Below are 19,269 nucleotides of genomic sequence, written 5' to 3'. Positions count from 1 at the left end.
CTTGAGACATGTGGTTATAAACTAAGGGGGGGAGAATGGTGGGGGAGGGAGTGTGCAGGTGGAGGGGAATGAAGGGGGGGAATAGAACAACTGTAATGGTATAATCAATAAAATATATATATAAAAAAAGAAAAAATAGTGAATGTGCAAAAAAAATGGATGTCATAAAGGCCTGAGCTCAGGCCTTTTATCTCTGAAAATTTGCCTTCACTCCCAGTGATTGCCCAGTTGGTCTCCCAGTGATTACTCAAGAAACTAGTAAGACTGTTTTGCACCTGTTATCTGCACGTGGCCAAAGACAGCCATATGGTCAGAGCCTCTGGAATAGACAGGCAGTGAAGGTGGCCAGGACAGAATAAATACCCCAGAAGGGCAGAGGTTACTTTTCACACCTGCAGGAATCTTACTCCACAGCTTTGCATTGCCACAGGGAACTCTGGGAAACTGGGAAGTCATACACAGTCTGGGAGCATGCCGCATTATCTGCTGCTTTCCATAATAATATGAGTTCCTCACTATAACATCTTCTAACAGAGTCCATTAGGATCTTTCTATCAACCACACCATATCCCATTTGACAACCGTACACTACACTTACACTGCTTGTAATTAAATGAAACAATTATTTGTGTAGCTAGTACATGTCAGATCTGTGCTAGATATAGCGAGATAGCAGAGAATAAGAGATAGCCTGTGCCCCACACAGATAATTTGCATATGAGTCTTAATACCTTGGCTACTTTTTAAGTTACTTGAGGGCAAGTGTTAGGTCTTCCTTTTCTCTAACTAAATCCAACTTGAGGCTTAGAAAATAAAAATATTTCTTATGACTAAAAAAAAAATAAATGTTCCTCAAGGGAAAGAGGCCCCGGGAAAGAAAAACTTTTTTTAAAAACCAGCTTCATGTTTATACAGAAATTGGCCACCAAAATCTATTCTCTTTGCACACAGTAACAGAATACATACAAGATGCTGGTAGCTGGGCACCACGTTTCCCAGGCTTCCTTGCAAGATACTGTATTTGTCATGTATAATGCACACTTTTTTGCCCAAATTTCTGAGGGAAAAATAGGGATGCACATTACACATGTGTCTAATGATTATATGCCATGGATATAATAATCCCATGTATAATACACACAAAACCATGGGTACACATTATATATGGCAAAATATGGTAGTTGAGACACTGTGCTCTCCCCAGCAGAATCTGAGTGGAGCGATGCATGTCCCTGCCCAGCTAGAGTCTTTAAGAGACTGGGTATGTTTCTTCCACCTCTTTTCACCCTGCTCTCTTTCCCTATCTGTTTTTACCTGAAAGTGACAAATGAGTCTTAAGCATCACATAAAGGCAAGCACCCCCTCAGTATGACTGAGCCATAAGAGGATAGAAGACTGGACCACTGCCCTGGACTATGCAGACAAGAAATGAACAAGAAATGAACTTCTTTATCTCTGAGCCATTACATTTTGAGGCCTAGTTCAGCAGTACACCTTACCCTAAGATAGTTGGCACCTGCTAAACTAGTACTTGACTTACCATTCACCTAGTATAATGTGGAGAACAGGATCCTGTTTTGCTACCTTCTGGCAAAGATCCACAAGGCTTCCAGGGACGCAGAGTAAAAGGAATTTATCTGATGCCATGCAAAGCTGAGATATTCAAGGCATCTATAAGTGAGAACTAAAACTGGTAGCTCTTCAACTCTACCTTATTCCTTTCTGTATGCCCAGTGCCTGGTACATTCTGTTGTACTGCCAAGATACAGAGGAAACCATTAATAAATGCTTCTGAAATAACTATCACTCCTCCATATTTATTACAGCACAGAGTGTATTATAATGCAAATATTTGTCTTCTACTCTATCCAGGGCCCATCCAGAGCTCCATGTTTCATAAGTCTTTGTATTCCTAACACTGCCACATCCTTCAGATAAGAAACAGTCAGGGTTTCATGAGTAAATTCATAAATATTTTCCTACAAACCTATGCAGAGAAACAGTAATAAAAATAGAGAAAGTATAACAATAATAAACTTCTGAACTTAGTTTGTTCTGGCTGCTATAACAAAATACCTCAAAATGGATGGCTTATAAAAAACAGAATTCTATTTCTCACGGTTCTAGAGGCTGAAAGTCCAAAGTCAAGATGCCAGCATGGCTGGGTTCTGGTAAAGGCCCTCTTCCAGTCAAAGATTGTTCACCTCTTACTGAGTCTTCACATGGCAGAAGGAGGGAGCTAGCCCTCTGAGGCCTCTTTTATAAGGGCACTAATCCCTTATAAAAGTTCTGCCCTCATGATATAATCACCTCCCAACAGCCCTACCACCTCAAGCTATAACCTTGGGCATTGAGTTTTTCAACATATGAATTTTAGGATACACAAACATTCAGATTATAGCACCAACCATCCTAAAAAAGAGGGACTCAGAAAATCACAAACTTAAAACTAGAAGGAACATTAAAAGCTGAAAGTTAGAGATGAGGAAACTGAAGTTAAAAAGCTAAAAGGACTTATTCTGGGTAACTTGGTTAGTCAGCTATAGATACTACATCTTCAAACTTCAAATCCAGGGCCACTTTCATAACACTAGGGACCACATATTATTCTTGCTCATCTCCCCCAGTGTCTACCAGGGAGCCTCACATATTGTGAGTATGCAGTAGCTGGATGAAAAAATACGACCAGAACCCTGGCTGGTGTGGCTCAGTGGATGGAGTGCTGGCCTGCGAACCAAAGGGTCACCAGTTTGATTCCCAGTCAGGGCACAAGACTGGGTTGCGGGCCAGGTCCCTAGTAGGAGCCGTGCAAGAGGCAACCATACATTAGTGTTTCTCCCCCTTTCTTTTTCCCTTCCTTCCCCTCTCTCTAAAAATAAACACACAAAATCTTTATTAAAAATATGACCAGAAAAAAACAAGCAATTTGTGTGAAAGTCATAGCTGTAGGATCACAAATTTTCTTACCTCCTTCAACTAAAATTTCTAGATCACTAAAGTTTAAGATACTTGGATTTTGTAATTAAGATCAAGCCTAACCTCTATGAACTGATTTTGTCCTTTGTCCCAAAGAACAAAACTATTATTTATTATTATTATTTTTTAGTGAGGGAATCCAGATCACTGTCTGGGAATTAAACTCTAAGATCATCACAGATTGGCTCTGGTTTTAGAGCCAGGCAAACCTGAGCTCAAATCCTGGGTTCACATAGCTCACCTTTGCATGGATTGTTTTATCTCTCTGTGTCCCAGATCCAACACTCTAAAATAGATAATGACACCTAGTTCATCAGAACGTGATGAGGATCAAATATAGTGATGCTTACAAAATGCTCCCCAGCACAGCCCCCCACACCGGTAACATCTCAACTAGCTGTACTACTGTTGTTATTGGCTAAAGAACAAAACTATTAATATCTTTTAAAAATAACCTCCAGTCAAGGATCAGAATGAGGTTATAATGAAAGTTAGACTCTCTAGACTACATGAAAACTACACTGCTGATTTTCCCCACTTTACCATCTTCAGATAATTTATTGCTTGTACACTGTCTGTATTTCCCTCATTATCTTGCAATTGCTCCAAAATTAAGTTAGTCTTTATCAAAACAAGGGAGGAATTACTAGGATTTAATTTGTTTTGACAAAGAATCACAGGAATTTATTATGACCTAACACTTAACCTTTTAAGACATAGAGACTAACACTGTTTTGCATCTATGTTAAGAAATTTAATTTTCCAATTTGATTCAGATAAAGGAATAAAATGGGTTGACTTCTGGAGAAATTAAAAAAAAATTTTCTAGGGACACTTTATTTGAAATCGTCCAACCTTGATTACTGTCATTTTCAAAAACCAAGCAGACTTGCAGAGAAAAACCTCTATGCCTCCCCCAAATCCCTCAACCTGGCAGTGCTAAGTAAGGCACAAGAGAGCAGAAAATGTTGCCCTCACTGAAGCTTCTGAGTCTTCAACTCTCAACTGTTTTATAGGCCCCCCAACAAGGGTCCTACTCCATAGAACTCAGTTTTTCAAGCTGAGTTTTCAAGGACCACAGAAGACCTAATTCGCAAATCCAATGACCCTTGCATTCAACTCTGACCTTTCTGCCTCTGACACTGTAGACCATCTCTTTGCATCCTGAAAACATTTCCTTCTTTGATTTCTGTAACTCTTTTCTGGTTCTTCCTCCTCTCTGACAACTCTGATCTCCTTTGCTAGACCTACATCTTCTTGCCTTCCTTAAATCAGGTACATACATCTCGCTGGCCTGTTGCTCTTTTATACTACAGTCTCTTCCTCCCTTATAGCCTCATGATCTTTTCTTCATGGAGACTCCCAATCTGGTCTGACCCACCTGCTGGACTCCAATGCTTCTGGACATTTCTACTGGATGCTATCAACTCAAGCTCAACATGTTCTAAACCAAACTTACCTCTACCTTAAACTTTAGCCCCTTTCTTGGTTTCTCTATTTCTGTAGATGATAACCAAATGCCCCTAGCTACTCAGACTGCAACCTCAGAAATACATTTTAACTTTCATGCGTGCTTCCTAAATTAGGCTACATGTGACCTTAAGCAAGGCATTTTACCTTTTGACATATGGTTCCCTCATCTGAAAGAGAGAGAAATTACAACTGGCAGGTCTGAAAAGATTATGTATGTGAAAATGCCTAGCTAATTAAGTCAATAAATGCCTCCTTCTCTCCAGCAACTCCCCATCACCTTCAACTAGACAAAAAACTCTTTGAGGGCCTAGGCCGTATTTCTATGCATATCCCTATAATACCTTGTAGCAGTAGCTTCTATACAGAAGTAGCCTAATAAACATTCATTGATGCCTATGGATAAGTAACTAAAGGAATAAGTCAAGAGGTACTAATTAAGAATCACAAAATATTAACTATAATCAAAATCAGGAGAGATATTACCTTAATCAATCTACACAGTACTTAACACCAAGTAGGCTCTGATACTACCTGCTGAAAAATAAATCAGAGAGTCTTAAGCATCTAGCACTTGTCCCTTTGTTATGAGAGGTAAAAACAATCATGAGGAGCTGACCCTGCTCACCAAGAGCATCCCTAGTTTCCTTGTGATGCACCTATGAGGGAGGTTAAGAATGCTCATTCCTTGAAAAAAAAAGCAAACAATGTTCTTCACTATAGATTTCAGGCAAAAAATACTCACATGTCAAAAGCACTGAACTCCAATGTTAAGCGAGTTGGCAGCCCAGCAGAATCACCTGCACAGAAGCATTACCATATTTTCAATCATAAGTCATTAATAGCTGCATTCATAATGAAAACACTTGAGTAATTTTGTTCTCTTTGTTGAGCCCCAAGTGCCCCACCCAATTTCTGGTTATCCAGACTAAACAGGGACTTAGCATGAAGTGACAGAGCTTTTGTGAATTTAAAAAATTTTCCAAGAATATATAAAAAAATTCATTGGAAAAAATAAATTTCCAAAATGTCCCCCAGAAATACTAAGTAAATAAGCATTAATTCTTTGGATTAATAACTAGGGTTTTATTTTGCCCCTTCTTTCCTCCAAAACGAAAAGGAAGTGAAAATAAATTTGGGTCAAAGGTTAGGAAGTAAAATAGAAATTAGTGAAGACCATTCACTGTAAAAGACAAGGGTGTCTCTTGTTAAAGCAAAGCTGACCCTATACTGGAGGGCACAGAAGATAACAGAAGATGATTAAAGATGGAGTTTAGTATCACCTACCATTGTAGTAATAACCCTTAATGTCCTTGGGACCTTCATCTAGCCGATACTCATTCAGCTTCTTCTGCGTCAACTCATGCCAAAATCCAACATCCAAGGCACTGCTAAAGGGGGCAAACTGCAATTTGTAGAGTCCAGAATCTCCTGTAGCTACTGCCATTATTTATTACCTACAAAAAAACAAAATAGAACACCACAAAATAGCACACATGTTAAAAATGAACAATTACAATATTGCTTAATTAAAACAAAAAAGTAAGTAAACCTGTCTCTATTTGCAGAAAACATGGTTTTATATATAGAAAATCCTAAAGACTCAACCAAAAAAATGGTTAGATCTAATCAACGAATTCAGCAAAGTTGCATAATACAAAATTAATATGCAAAAATCAGTAGTGTTTTTATACACCAACAATGAATTTTCTGAAAAAGAAGTCAAGGAATTGATCCATTTACATTAGCATCAAAAACAATAAAATAATTTTAGCATGAATTTAAGGAGGTAAAAATCTCCACTGAAAACAACTGAAAGAAACTGAAGAAGACACAAATAGAAAAGTATCCTATGTTCATGGATTGGAATAATTAATACTGTTAAAATATCAATAGTACCAAAAGAGGTCTATATATTCAAATACAATCCCTATCAAATTCCACTGGCATTTTTTACAGAGATGGAAAAAAACCCTCTGAAAATTTGTATGGATGCACAGAAGACTGCAAATAGCCAAAAAAATTTTAAAAAATCTTAAGAAAGAAGAACAAAGCAGGAGGCACCACACTTCCTGATTTCAATCTATACTAGATAGCCAAAGTCATCAAAACAGTATGGTACTGGCATAAAAGGAGAAAAATAAACCAACGGAACAGAATTGAGAGCCCAAAAATAAACCTCAGCATATACAGTCAATTACTATTTGACAAGGGAGCCAAGAATACTCAATGGAGAAAAGACATTTTTTTCAATAAATGGTACTGGGATAATCACGTGTAAAAGAATAAAACTGGACACACACCTTATACCAATCACAAAAATGAACTCAAAATGTATTAAATACTTAAATGTAAGACTGAAACCATAAAACTCCTATAAGAAAACGTAATAATAAAGATCCTTGACACAGGTCTTTGCAATGCTATTTTGGATATGAGACCTAAAGCACAAGCAAAAATAAATAAATGAATGAATGAGTGGAACTATATGAAACTTCTGCACAGCAAAAGAAACCATCATCAAAATAAAAAAATAACTTATAGAATGAGAAAGAATATTTTCAAACCATATCTGATGAGTTAATATCCAAAATATATAAAGAACTTATATAACTCAAGAGCAAAAGAACAAATAAGCAATGACCCTGAATAAACATTTCTCCAAAGAAGATAAATGAAGGCCAACAGGTACATGAAAAAACGTTCAACATCACTAGTCGTTAGGGAAATGCAAATTAAAACTGCAGTGAGGTACCACCTCAAGCCTACTAGAATGATCATCATCAAATACAAGAGATAACAAATGCTACAGTGAATCTGGAGAAAAGGGAACCCTTGTGCATTGTTTGTGGGACTGTATATTGGTATAGCCACTATGGAAAAAAGGACATTAAAAAAATTAAAAATAAAATTACCACATAATCCAGCAATTCCATTTTGGGAATATATCCAAAGGAAATGAAAATAACTCCGAAAGATAGCTGTTGCCCTGGCCGGTGTAACTCAGTTGGTTGGAACATTGTCCAGTAAAGCAAAAGGTCACAGGTTCGATTCCCAGTCAGGGCACATGCCTAGATGGTGGGTTCCATCCCCATTGGGGGCACATATGAGAGAGAACCTAAGGATGTTTCTCTCTCACATTGATGTTTCTCACCCTCTCTCTCTCTCCCCCTCTATTTCCCTCTCTCTAAGCATACCCTTGGGTAAAGATAACAATAGCCAGATAGAAGCACTCCCATGTTCACAGCAACATTATTTGAAATACTCAAGACATAGAAACAACTTAAATCAGGTGGATAAAGAATCTGTGATACACACACACACACACACACACACACACACATATATATATATGTATATATATATATATATATACACACACACACACAAGGTCTGACAAGGTCTGTCTGGAAAAAGTACAGCCATTTTTAATACAGTGAGAACAGTCTGCGTGAAATCGATGTAACAAGGCAGCCAAGGAGAATGGACTGGAATGTGCATGCATGAACAATGATGACTTCACTGTACTAGTCGGTGAGGTCAGTAGATGCTGTTAGGTGAGCATGTGTACTGTATGGCTATCACATTCAAAATGACATAGCAAGTAGAGCAAATGAATATGCATCGAATTTTGCGTTAAGCTTGAACATTATTCCATGGAAACTATTTGGATGATTCAGAGGCTGAAGCTATGGGCCTTCATCATGACAAAGTGTGCACTCATACATGGCATCTCGTGCAGAGTTTTCTGGCAAAACACCAAATCACCAGGTGACTCAGCCCCCAAACACACCAGATTTGATGCCCTATGACTTCTGGCTTTTCCAGAACTAAAATCACCTTTAAAAAGGAAGATATTTCAGACACTCGATGAGGTTCAGGAAAATAAGGCAGAGCAGCTGATGGTGATTGGGAGAATTGTGTGAGGTATCAAGGTGCCTACTTTGAAGAAGACTGAGGTATCACTGTCCTATGTACAATGTTTCTTGTATTTTCTAACTTCTTTAATAAATGTCTCTATTTTTCATATTACATGGCTGGATACGTTCTGGACAGACCTCGTATACAGTGGATTATTCAGACATTAAAAAAACAAGTAAAGGTACTTTCAGCTAAGATGGAGGCATAGATAGACACACTGTGCCTCCTTGCACAACCAAAAGAAGGACAACGATTTTGAAAACAAAAACTAACCAGAACTGCCAGAAAATCAAACTGTATGGAAATCTGACAACCAAGGAGTTAAAGAAGAAGCACTCATTCAGACCAGTAGGAGGGGTGAAGATGAACAGCCAGGGTGGAGAGGACACACCCAAGGCATTGGCTGGAAGACCAGGTGGTCCCACATTTGCATGCAGATAAACTGGGAGGAACAACTGGGAAGCAAGACAGACTGCCAAACCCAAGGTTCCAAGATGGAAAAAGAAAGCCTCAAAACCTCTGGTTGTAAAAACCTGTGGTGGTTGTGGTGGTGGGAGAAACTCCCAGCCTCAGAGAAGAATACATTTGCGAGACCCACAGTGTCCTAGAACTCACACAAACCTACCCACCTGGTAATCAGCACCAGAAGGGCCCAATTTGCTTGTGGATAGCAGGGGAAGTAACTGAAAGCTAGCTGAGAGCCAAGAAAGCAGCACTGTTCCCTTTCTGACCCTCCCCCGACATACAGCACCACAATGCAGTAAGGTAGGCTGCTCCACCCCTTACAATGTAACAGGTGCACTGAAACAAATATGGCCCAAATGAAAGAACAGATCAAGACTCCAAAAACAGAACTAAGCAATGAAGAGATAACCACCCTATCAGACACAGAGTTCAAAACACTGGTAATCAGGATGGTTGCAAAATACAGGAAAAAGTGAAGGCTATGCAAAGTGAAATAAAAGAAAATATACAGGGAACCAACAGTGAAGGGAAGGAAACTGGGACTCAAATCAACAATCTGGAACAAAAGGAAAAAATAAACATCCAACCAGAACAGAATGAAGAAATAAGAATTCAAAAAATGAGGAGAGGACTTCCGCCAAGATGGAGGCATAGGTGGAAACACTGTGCCTTCTCCCATAACCAAGTTTGAATACAACAAAGGTTTGGAGAAACAAAGACACAACCAAAGGACAGAAAATTGAATTATACGGAAGTCCGACTACATCTAACCCTTCAACGGGGACGGTAAGAGGGGCGGAGCCAGCAGTGAGCAGGGTCGGGCAGGACAGGGCCCCGGACCCAGGCACGCAGGCAGACGGGAACCAGTTGGGGTGCGGGGCAGACCGCGGGCGCATATTCGCGCACAGTGAGACAGACCACGCAGGCCCCAGGGGGCGAGGGCTGACGGCGGTGGCACACTTGCGTACAGTGGGACGAAACATGTGGGCCCACTGACGGCAGCAACTGCTGCACCGGTGAGGGCCATGGCGGCAGGCGGCGGACAAGACGCCCTAGTCCCTCTTTGACCCCGCCCGCACATACAGCGTCACAACCCAGCGACTTAGTTGCCCTTCGGCACCAGTGAGGGCCGGGACGGCAGGCGGCAGATGGGACGGCAGGCGGCAGACGGGACGCCAGAGTCCCTCTTTGACCCCGCCCCCACATACAACCTCACAACCCAGCGACTTAGTTGCCCTGTTCTAGTGAACATTTTAGGGCTCTGATCCTGCTATGGAACAGGCACGAACAACCCAAAAGATGGCGCAAGAAGAACTCAAAGTCCCAGAGCCAGTAACTCTAAGCGACCAAGAGATTGCCAGCCTCTCAGATGCACAGTTCAAAACACTGGTGATCAGGATGCTCACAGAACTGGTTGATTATAGTCACAAATTAGAGGAACATATATGAAGGCTAAACTAATTGAAATGAAGGGAGATGCACAGGAAACCAATAGTGATGGAAAGGAAACTGGGACTCAAATCAATGGAATGGACCAGAAGGAAGAACAAAACATCCCACCAGAAAGGAATGAAGAAATGAGAATTCAAAAAAATGAGGAGAGGCTTAGGAACCTCCAGGACATCTTTAAATGTTCCAACATCCGGATTATAGGGGTACCAGAAGGGGGGAAGAAACAGCCATGAGTGGAAAACTTATTTGAACAAATAATAAAGGAGAACTTCCCCAGTCTGGCAAAGGAAATAGACTTCCAGGAAATCCAGGAAGCTCAGAGAGTCCCAAACAAGTTGGACCCAAGAAGGAACACACCAAGGCACATCATAATTACATTAGCCAAGACCAAAATGAAGGAGAGAATCCTAGAAGAAGCAAGGGATAAGGGGACAGTCACCTACAAAGGAGTACCCATCAGACTGTCAGCAGATTTCTCAAAAGAGACCTTACAGGCAAGAAGGGGCTGGAAAGAAGTATTCCAAGTCATGAAATCCAAAGACCTACAGCCAAGATTGCTCTATCCAGCAAAGCTTTCATTTAGAATGGAAGGACAGATAAAGTGCTTCTCAGATAAGGTCACGTTCAAGGAGTTCATCAGCACCAAGCCCTTATTATATGAAATGCTAAAGGGACTTATCTAAGAAAAAGAAGATGAAAAATATGAACAGTGAAAGGACAGCAAACACACAGTTATTAACAACCACACCTAAAACAAAAGCAAACCAGGAGGACAGCTAGATCAGGAGTGGAACCATAGAAATGAAGAACACATTGAGGGTTAGAAACAGGGGGGTGGGAGGAGGAGAAGGGGGGAGAAGGCACAGAAAATAGCATAGATGGTAGGTAGAAAATAGATAGGGGGGAGGGCGAGAATAGTGGGGGAAATATAGAATCCAAAGACCTTGAGACACGTGGTTATAAACTAAGGGGGGGAGAATGGTGGGGGAGGGATGGTGCGCGTGGAGGGGATTGAAAGGGGGAAATAGAACAACTGTAATGGTATAATCAATAAAATATATTTTAAAATAATGAGGAGAGGCTGAGGAACTTCCGGGACAACTTTAAACATTCCAACATCTGAATCATAGGGGTACCAGAAGGAGAAGAGGAAGAACAATAAATGAAAAACTTATTTGAAAATACAGTGAAAGAAAACTTCCCCAATCTGGCAAAGGAAATAGACTTCCAGGAAGCCCAGGAAGCTCAGAGAGTCCCAGAGAAGTTGAACCTAAGGAAGCACACACCAAGGCACATCATAGTTAACATTACCCAAGATGAAAGATAAGGAGAGAATCTTAAAAGCATCTAGAGAAAAGGAGACAGTTACCTACAAAGAAGTTCCTATAAGATTATCAGCTGATTTCTCAAAAGAAACATTGCAGGCAATCAGGGGCTGGTATTCAAGGTCATGAAAGGCAAGGACCTACATCCAAGACGACTCTATCCAGCAATGTTATCATTTAGAATGGAAGGGCAGATAAAGTGCTTCCCAAATAAGGTAAAGTTAAAGGAGGTCATCATCACCAAGCCCTTATTATATAAAATGTTAAGGGGACTATCTAAGAAAAAGAAGATGATCAAAAATATGAATAAAATGACAACTCACAATTATCAACAACTGAACAAAAAAAAACCTAAACAAACAACTAGAACAGTAACAGAATCACAGAAATGGAGGTTACATGGAAGGTTATCACAGGGGATGTCAAGGGGGTGAATGCGGCAAAATGTACAGAGAATAAAAAGCATAAACGGTAGGTACAAAATAGACAGGGGGAAGTTAAGAATTGTATAGGAAATGGAGAAGTCAAAGAACTTATAAATATGACCTGCAGACATAAACTGAGGGTGGGGAGGGAAATCTAGTGGGAGTCAGGTGCTGGCAGGTGGGGAATAAAGCAGAGAGACAAAATGGGACAACTGTAATAGCATAATCAATAAAATATACTTTAAAAAATAAGGAAATGCTATCATTTGAATAACATGGATGGACCCTGAAGGCATTATGCTAAGTGAAATAAGTCAGAGAAAAACAAATATTGTGTGATTTCACTTATATGTGGATTCACTTATATCTGCTTGGATATTTTTTCTAGAAAAAATAACCAAGCGGATAGAAAAAAAGATCAGACTCGCTATCAGAGGAGGAGGGTGGGGATAGGGGCAACTGGAGGAAGGCTGTCAAAGGGTACAAGCTACAGTTATAAGATAAAAAGTACTAGGGATATGATGTTCAACATGATGGCTCTAGCAACAATGCTATATGACATGACATAGAGTTGTTAACAGAGTTCAATCCTGACATTTTTCATCACAAGGAAAATTTTTTTCCTTTTTCTTCCTTTTCTTTTTATTGTATCCTTATGTGAAGCTGGAAGTTAGTGGAACCTACTGTGGTAATCATTCACCGTGCTGTGTGCCTTAAACTTATACAAGAATGTATACCAATTATTTATCAATAAAATGGAGAGAAAAAATAACCAACCAAACAAAAAGTATGAGAGGTATTTGGGCTACCTAAGACACAACTTTGGAAACCAACCTGCGTAATTTGCCAGTGTTGTCACGTTTAGCCTCCTTAGGACACAACTGATTTTTTCTAAATAACCCTGGCCTTCACCTTTGTGTACCGTCCTTGCTTGTTCAAATCAGTCTGACTGGTGCACTAGTGTTATTTTTTCTTCCCCATAGTCATAGTCTCAGAAGTTTTTGCCATCCTGTGTGGTCCTAGAGAAGTTTACAAGTACAAAACCCAGAATCCAGCCAGTTGGAAACACAAAAATGCAAATTGTTTGAGTTATGAATAAGAACAGTGCTTGAGCACCCAAGCCAAGGAGGATAAACACATTTCTTCCCACTTAACATCAGTACCCTCGCTTCTCTAAAATTTCACCTTTTGTCTTTTGCACCTTAGTACATTTTCTTTAATATTCATACTTTCCCTCAAATCGTCAAATAAATTTGACCCTCCTGGCGATCAAGCAGGTATACACTGGAACTCCCTATGTTCCCTGCACACTTTCATGGGTACAGGTAACCCAGTCCGAGAAGCACAATACTAGAGAAACTTGGCCGTTCCAAAAAAATGCAGGTAGATAAGTTCCCTTCACTTTCCATCCTGTCCAATTTCACCGTAACCAGATTCATATTTCTGGAGCAGAATGTATAAACAGTCACAATAGATAAGATAAATAAATAAAGACAGTTCACATCCACTCAGAGAGGTTTTCCCGAGTTTTGTGCCAAGGTTATTAAATAGCTTTCAGTTTTCCAGTTGTTGGATTTTAGAATTAGAGATAAGGAGCTTTGGACGGATAGTACCTATATGGAAAAACGCAAAGTCAGTATTACATAAAAGTGCTAAAAATCAAGGAGTGTGGGGCAGCACAGAGAGAAAGCTTCTCTGCAGGAGTTGGGCACTGAGTTATGTTAAAAAAAAAAGATGCGCATGAGCAGGGAAGATGGACAGACGGATGAAAGAGCAAGAACAATGAGGGAACCACTGTGGTAAAAGCAGAGAAGAATGAGCCTAGCTCTTCTTAGTAGAGGGTTGGTACTTTGCAACACCGAATGGTTCTAGTTTCAGAAGTGAGGTTGAGGAATTCTAGAGTAGGAAGCCAGCGGCAGAATTCTGCAGTGACAAAATAGCTTTGAAGGGGGCAGATAGGGAAAAGTAGTTAAGAGCTTAAGAATTTATGAAGATCTAGATTAGAGCAAAGGAAGCCAGAATGAAAACAAGACTCTCATTGGGGATGTCTTCAGAGAAAAGGTGACCACATTTGGCATCTTGGACAAGAGGAAAAAGCCCCTGGCTAGGACAATGGCAGCTTCACAAAAGAAAGACACTTGAGAGGCAGACAGGTAATAATAAATTAAAGACCTGTTCAACAAGGAAAATAGCAAGGTAAAGTGAAGCTGGTCCAAGGAAATGGGCCTGCAACAGTGATTGAAGTAAACATAATATACTCATTAGGTGGTAATTATAGAATAGGCTGTACTAAAAAAACTCATAGATTTATATATGGGTTGGCCAAAGAATTTATTGAGTTTTTTTTCTGTACAATGGCTCTAGTAGTGCTTAGCTTCATTAACTTCGTTTAACTTCATTCAAAATATTTTTGTTAGACTGTATTATGACAGCTGTCATATCAGTGTGCATTAAAAAAAACTAAAATTGGTGAATTTTTGTGCAGCCATTTTGATACTAAAGATGGGATAAAATATGCAACATTTTCAGAGTATTATGCTTTAAGAAAAGTAAAAATATAACTGAAACGCATAATCAGATTTATGCAGTGTCTGGAGAAGGTGCTGTGACTAACTGAACATGTCAAAAATGGTTTGCAAAGTTTCTTGACAAAGTAAATTGACATTTTGGCCAAATAATTCTTTGCTGTGAGGCTGTCTTATGCAGTAGAAGATGTTTAGCAGAAGATGTTGGCCTCTACCCACTAGAAGCCAATAGCAAGACATAGCCAACATACTCCAAATAGACAAATCAGTGAAGTTATTGGTGAAAATAAAAAATGTGTCTTATTTTACAGGAAAAAACTAAATAGGCTTTTTGGCCAACCCAATATTAAAAGTTTCCTTACAAGTACTTTATAGATATCAGCAGTTGCAGCTCCGGTTTAATTAAGGAATGACCCAACCACAAGAAATTGGGACAAGCATCAGTGACTCACATCAGACCTAGCAGAAACACTGCCTGCGTGTTCTGTTGTGTTTATGCAAATAATCAGGCTGAATGGAAACTGGACTTAATGCAGTGAATTAATTGGCCTTGATTTGCTCTTTGATAAAAATGAAGGTGATTTTGAGGGGGAGAGTTGTGTTTCAATACACTCTATAATACACAGTTATGAATATTAAGCTCTAGTTCAGTTAATTGTCTTCAAAGCTTTACTTTTTTACTTATGCACAGAAAAGATCGAAGCTAGGGTGATACACCAGGAGTTGGTGTATCAGGCATTGTCAGGTGCACCATTCTGCAAATCCATGCTGAGGCAGCAGAGTTTTGAGGGCAGTGTTGCACTGTCCTTTGTAATCAACTAAGCTTTGTGATTATACAGAAAAATATTTAATTATTTTAGTTTTCACTTCTTGTTTTCTATTTGTCTGAGTTTGTTAAGTCCCCACAGTGTTTCCACCTATGCCTCCATCTTGGCGGAAGTCCCAAAGCACATTTTTAAATGTGACAAATACATGTGCAAAAAGTCACCAAGGCAAAAAGCTCAGATAGTTGGCAACAGGCGTGGAAAAAAGAAAAATAAATAAGAAGAGACACATGGGCAGATGGTGAACTGGAATGGTGAATGAGGAGGCCCAAAGCTCCTCTTGACACCTCCCAACCCATCATTACTTCCCCACAGGAGCCCCAGATACAACTGGCAGTGGGGAACAAGGTGACTGACTTTTAGTAGACATGTGAGCCATATACCCTGTATCATACACCAAACTGGGAATAAAAAAAAAAAAACCACAACAGTCTCTGTCATAAGGATAATGAGATGAAGGCAGCAACAAGCCTCTCTCCAGCCTTTAGAATGCCAACTCTTAATAAAAAGAGATCTTAGTATATCACCCAGCTTTCTCAGGTTCCTCAATGCCCCATCTCTCTGCAGGGATGGGACTCACTCTGTAAATTGCCTCCCCACGTCATCTCTCCTTAAGGACAACTGCTTAAATTGTCGTCTCTCCTTAAAGACAACAGCTTCACCTATAGGGCCTTTCAAAGCATGCATTCCAATTCCAGATGTTTTTAACCTGGTCAGGGGGACCAGAGGAGAACTTCCCTCCTTAGATCTACAAGCAAGTAAGTAAATCAGTTTGGGCAGATGGGACTCCAGAGCAAGCAATCAACATTCACCCAAATGCCCTGAGATCTCCCCAGAGAAATCCCAGATGGTGGTGAATATTTCTTTAGATGTACTCTATTACCCTGGGGAGGAGTAGCTGCACATCAGCATATGCTTTGAAATCTCTCTAAGAATTTAATCACCATAGTCAATGAAACTGCCAACCTTACTCGCTAATATTCAGAAATCTCCAGACTCTAGCTAAAACTGTCTTAGAGAATCAAATTGCCTTAGACTACATAATAGCAGAACAAAGATGAGTTTGCATGACCATCATCTCCTCTTGCTATACTTACATTGACACCCCAGGAGGAAACAAGCACCACCAAAATCAGGCAACAGGCTAGCTGGCTTCAGCAAACATTGAACCATCACATCCCTCTCTGAATGAAGTGAAGATTGGTTTGCTAGTCTATTTTCATGGCTACCACAAGGACTCCAGTCCATATTAGAAGGAATTTTAATTTAGGTTTAACCATTCTTTTCTTTATAATGCTTGTCTTTATTGTTTTAAACCTCCTGATAACTTGTTTTCTCACACCAGAAAAATTATAACTGCTCAACAGATGCCTATAAAACATATATAACTGCTTTTAACTCACCAAATTTTGCTTTCCAAAAGACTAAAGTTTTTCATTTCCCCAGAAGACTCAGAGGACATCAACAGCTCCACAGACATGAAGTAAAATTGACAGTGAGGAATTATAACAGTAACTGAAGTAAACACAATACACTCATCAGGTGGTAATTATAGAATAAGCTGTACTAAAAAATTCATAGAAGATTCATGTATTAAAAGTTCCCTTATAAGTATTTGATAGACATCAGCAGTTCCAGCTCCTGCTTAAGGAATGACCCTGACCACAAGAAATTGGGCAAGCATCAGTGACTCATATTAGAAGCAGCAGAAACACTGTCTCCATGTCCTGTTCCCAGATATCAGCAGAGAAACTGTGAAAGGAGCAATGAAATTCAATAACATATGCAGGAGATAACCCTGAAACCACTCAAGAGCAGAGCTGAGAAACTGCATGTCACCAGAAATTCCTTAGTTCCTTCTCCTCTCCCCAAATTCCCCTATATAACCTCTCCAAGATGCTTGAGATGTCAAGATGAGCTTTGAGATGAAAGCCTTCCACTTCCAGGTTTCTGGCATCTGCATAAAACCACTTTTCTTTACATCAGCACCTGCCTCTCGATATTGGCTTTCAAAGTGGCAGGTTCCCAGACTTGCATTCAGTTATAGGCTGGCCTAGGAAGGTGGACTCATAGAAATTCCAGAGATATTTACACTGATATAACAGCAAACACAAGTGAGAATGATCAGTTATTGTAAATTACTCAGAGAAAGAAAAGTCACAGCCCAACAGAGTCCTTGAGCAGTGATTTTTAACCTCTTCCATTTCACAGCACACATAAACTAATTACTAAAATTCTGTGGCACACCAAAAAATATTTTATACTTTTTGCTAATGTGGCAAAAATAAGTGTTCTTTTGATTAATTTTTATTAGATGGCTCTTGTTGTGTTGCCTGTTGTGATTTTTTTTAAAATCTGACAATCTGAGAGGAAAGAGGTTGGTGTTCCTGACTAGTCAGGTATTGCTTGTTTTAAAAATTTCTACAGCACAAGGTTAAAAAGCACTGTCCTAGAAAGAATGCCCACAGTCAGCAGGTAAAGCAGCAACACAAGCAAAGGACACACAAAGGACAGTGCAGAGCACTAATTGGAACACCAGGATGGTATTTTTGTCCACTGACCCAAAGCAATAAAAAAGTTTGAAGAGAGTAATAATAACAGGTGGCAAAGAACACTTCAAGTAAAAAAGAAAGTGAGGCCTGTCAATGCCATTGGATTTTAATTTTTAAAAGGAGTTCAGCGGTAGCTTTCTAAAGTAGAATTTGAAGGCAGACTGTTAAAAACAGAACATGCTGTAAGGGTAAGATCAGCGTGGGGAAGTAACCAACTGTGTCCCTCCAAGGGCGGTTTAGTTTGCTACTGGATTCCTAATAGATGGATGTTTTTCAACAGGGTTAATGTATTTGTCACATTTAAAAATATGCTTTGGCAACAGAAATCCAATTAAGAATTAATAAAACTTCACAATGGGACTTAACAAACTCAGACAAATAGAAAACAAGAAGTGGAAACTATAATAATTAAATATTTTTCTGTATAATCACAAAGTTAGTTGATCACAAAGGACAGTGCAACACTGCCCTCAAAACTCTGCTGCCTCAGCATGGATTTGCAGAATGGTGCACCTGACAATGCCTGACCAATAACTTTCAAACTTTTACCACCTTGAAGGCTTATTAAAAAATGAGGAAACCTGCTGGAGGGGAGAAAGAAGAGTGGCCAGGAGTCTGAGAAATGACAAGAGCCCCCTGGTGATTCAGATTCAAGTTTGATGCTATCTTGATGCCTTTAAGCCACTGACACTCTTAAGTTTTGGAGACCTGACCTCTAAGTCATATCAAACATATTTAAATACACCTTCATCTCATATTAACTATTTTCCGGCTTTTAATTGTTTGAAAGGATTTTTATAATATTGCACTTTCAAAACAGTCATTCTTTTTCAGGTCTCTCCTACTACCTTCATAAGCCCCTGAAAAACTGTGGATCCTATGCACTAAGGCTTCTGTGCCCAGTGGAGAAGCAGACCCTCATGCAGGTGATCTGGTGCCCACACTTTTAAAATGCTGCCTAAAATACCCTAACGGCCTCCTGACTGGTTTCCTGGGCCTCCATTTGCTCCTTCTTCTCTCCTCCACAATGCAACTAGCAATTTCTTTGAGGGGAAGAGGGGTATTTTATTTTATTTTTGAAGTTTTTATATTTATATTTTTAGTTATATTAACTATGCTATTACAGTTGTCCCAACTTTCCCCCCTTGTCCTGCTCCACCCAGCACCCCTAACTCCCTCAGGCAATCCCCTCACCATTGTTCATGTACGTGGGCCATGTGTGTAAGTTCTTTGGGCTCTCCATTTCCTACTCTGTGCTTTCTATCTCCATGGCTATTTTGTAACTACCTATTTGTACTTCTTTTTTTTTTAAAGATTTTATTCATTTATTTTTA

At 39.6% G+C, this 19,269-nt stretch overlaps 1 protein-coding gene across 8 annotated transcripts in view; it reads right to left on the bottom strand.

Annotated features, from left to right (window-relative positions):
• The window catches only part of ATG7 (autophagy related 7), a 289,420-nt gene that overhangs the window by 249,844 nt on the left and 20,307 nt on the right, over positions 1–19,269 (bottom strand). For 4 of the 8 annotated variants that reach the window (XM_037050601.1, XM_037050667.1, XM_037050656.1 and 1 more), the window contains 3 exons: positions 17,075–17,135; positions 5,734–5,903; positions 5,192–5,246 (listed from right to left, as the gene is read on the bottom strand). In XM_037050601.1, the coding sequence (XP_036906496.1) occupies positions 5,192–5,246; positions 5,734–5,893 (215 nt within the window). In that variant the 5' untranslated portion in view covers positions 5,894–5,903; positions 17,075–17,135. Of the gene's footprint in view, positions 1–5,191; positions 5,247–5,733; positions 5,904–15,736; positions 15,740–17,074; positions 17,136–19,269 lie in introns of all 8 variants that reach the window. The other 4 variants (XM_037050611.1, XM_037050647.1, XM_037050638.1 and 1 more) reach the window with 2 other exon arrangements.

Source organism: Sturnira hondurensis, unplaced genomic scaffold, assembly GCF_014824575.4.
Source record: "Sturnira hondurensis isolate 20B ecotype Veracruz unplaced genomic scaffold, ASM1482457v3 Scaffold0000867, whole genome shotgun sequence".
Lineage (NCBI taxonomy): Eukaryota > Metazoa > Chordata > Mammalia > Chiroptera > Phyllostomidae > Sturnira > Sturnira hondurensis.
The sequence above is the reverse complement of the archived record's forward strand: the minus strand, read 5'-3'. Positions and strand labels throughout refer to the sequence as shown.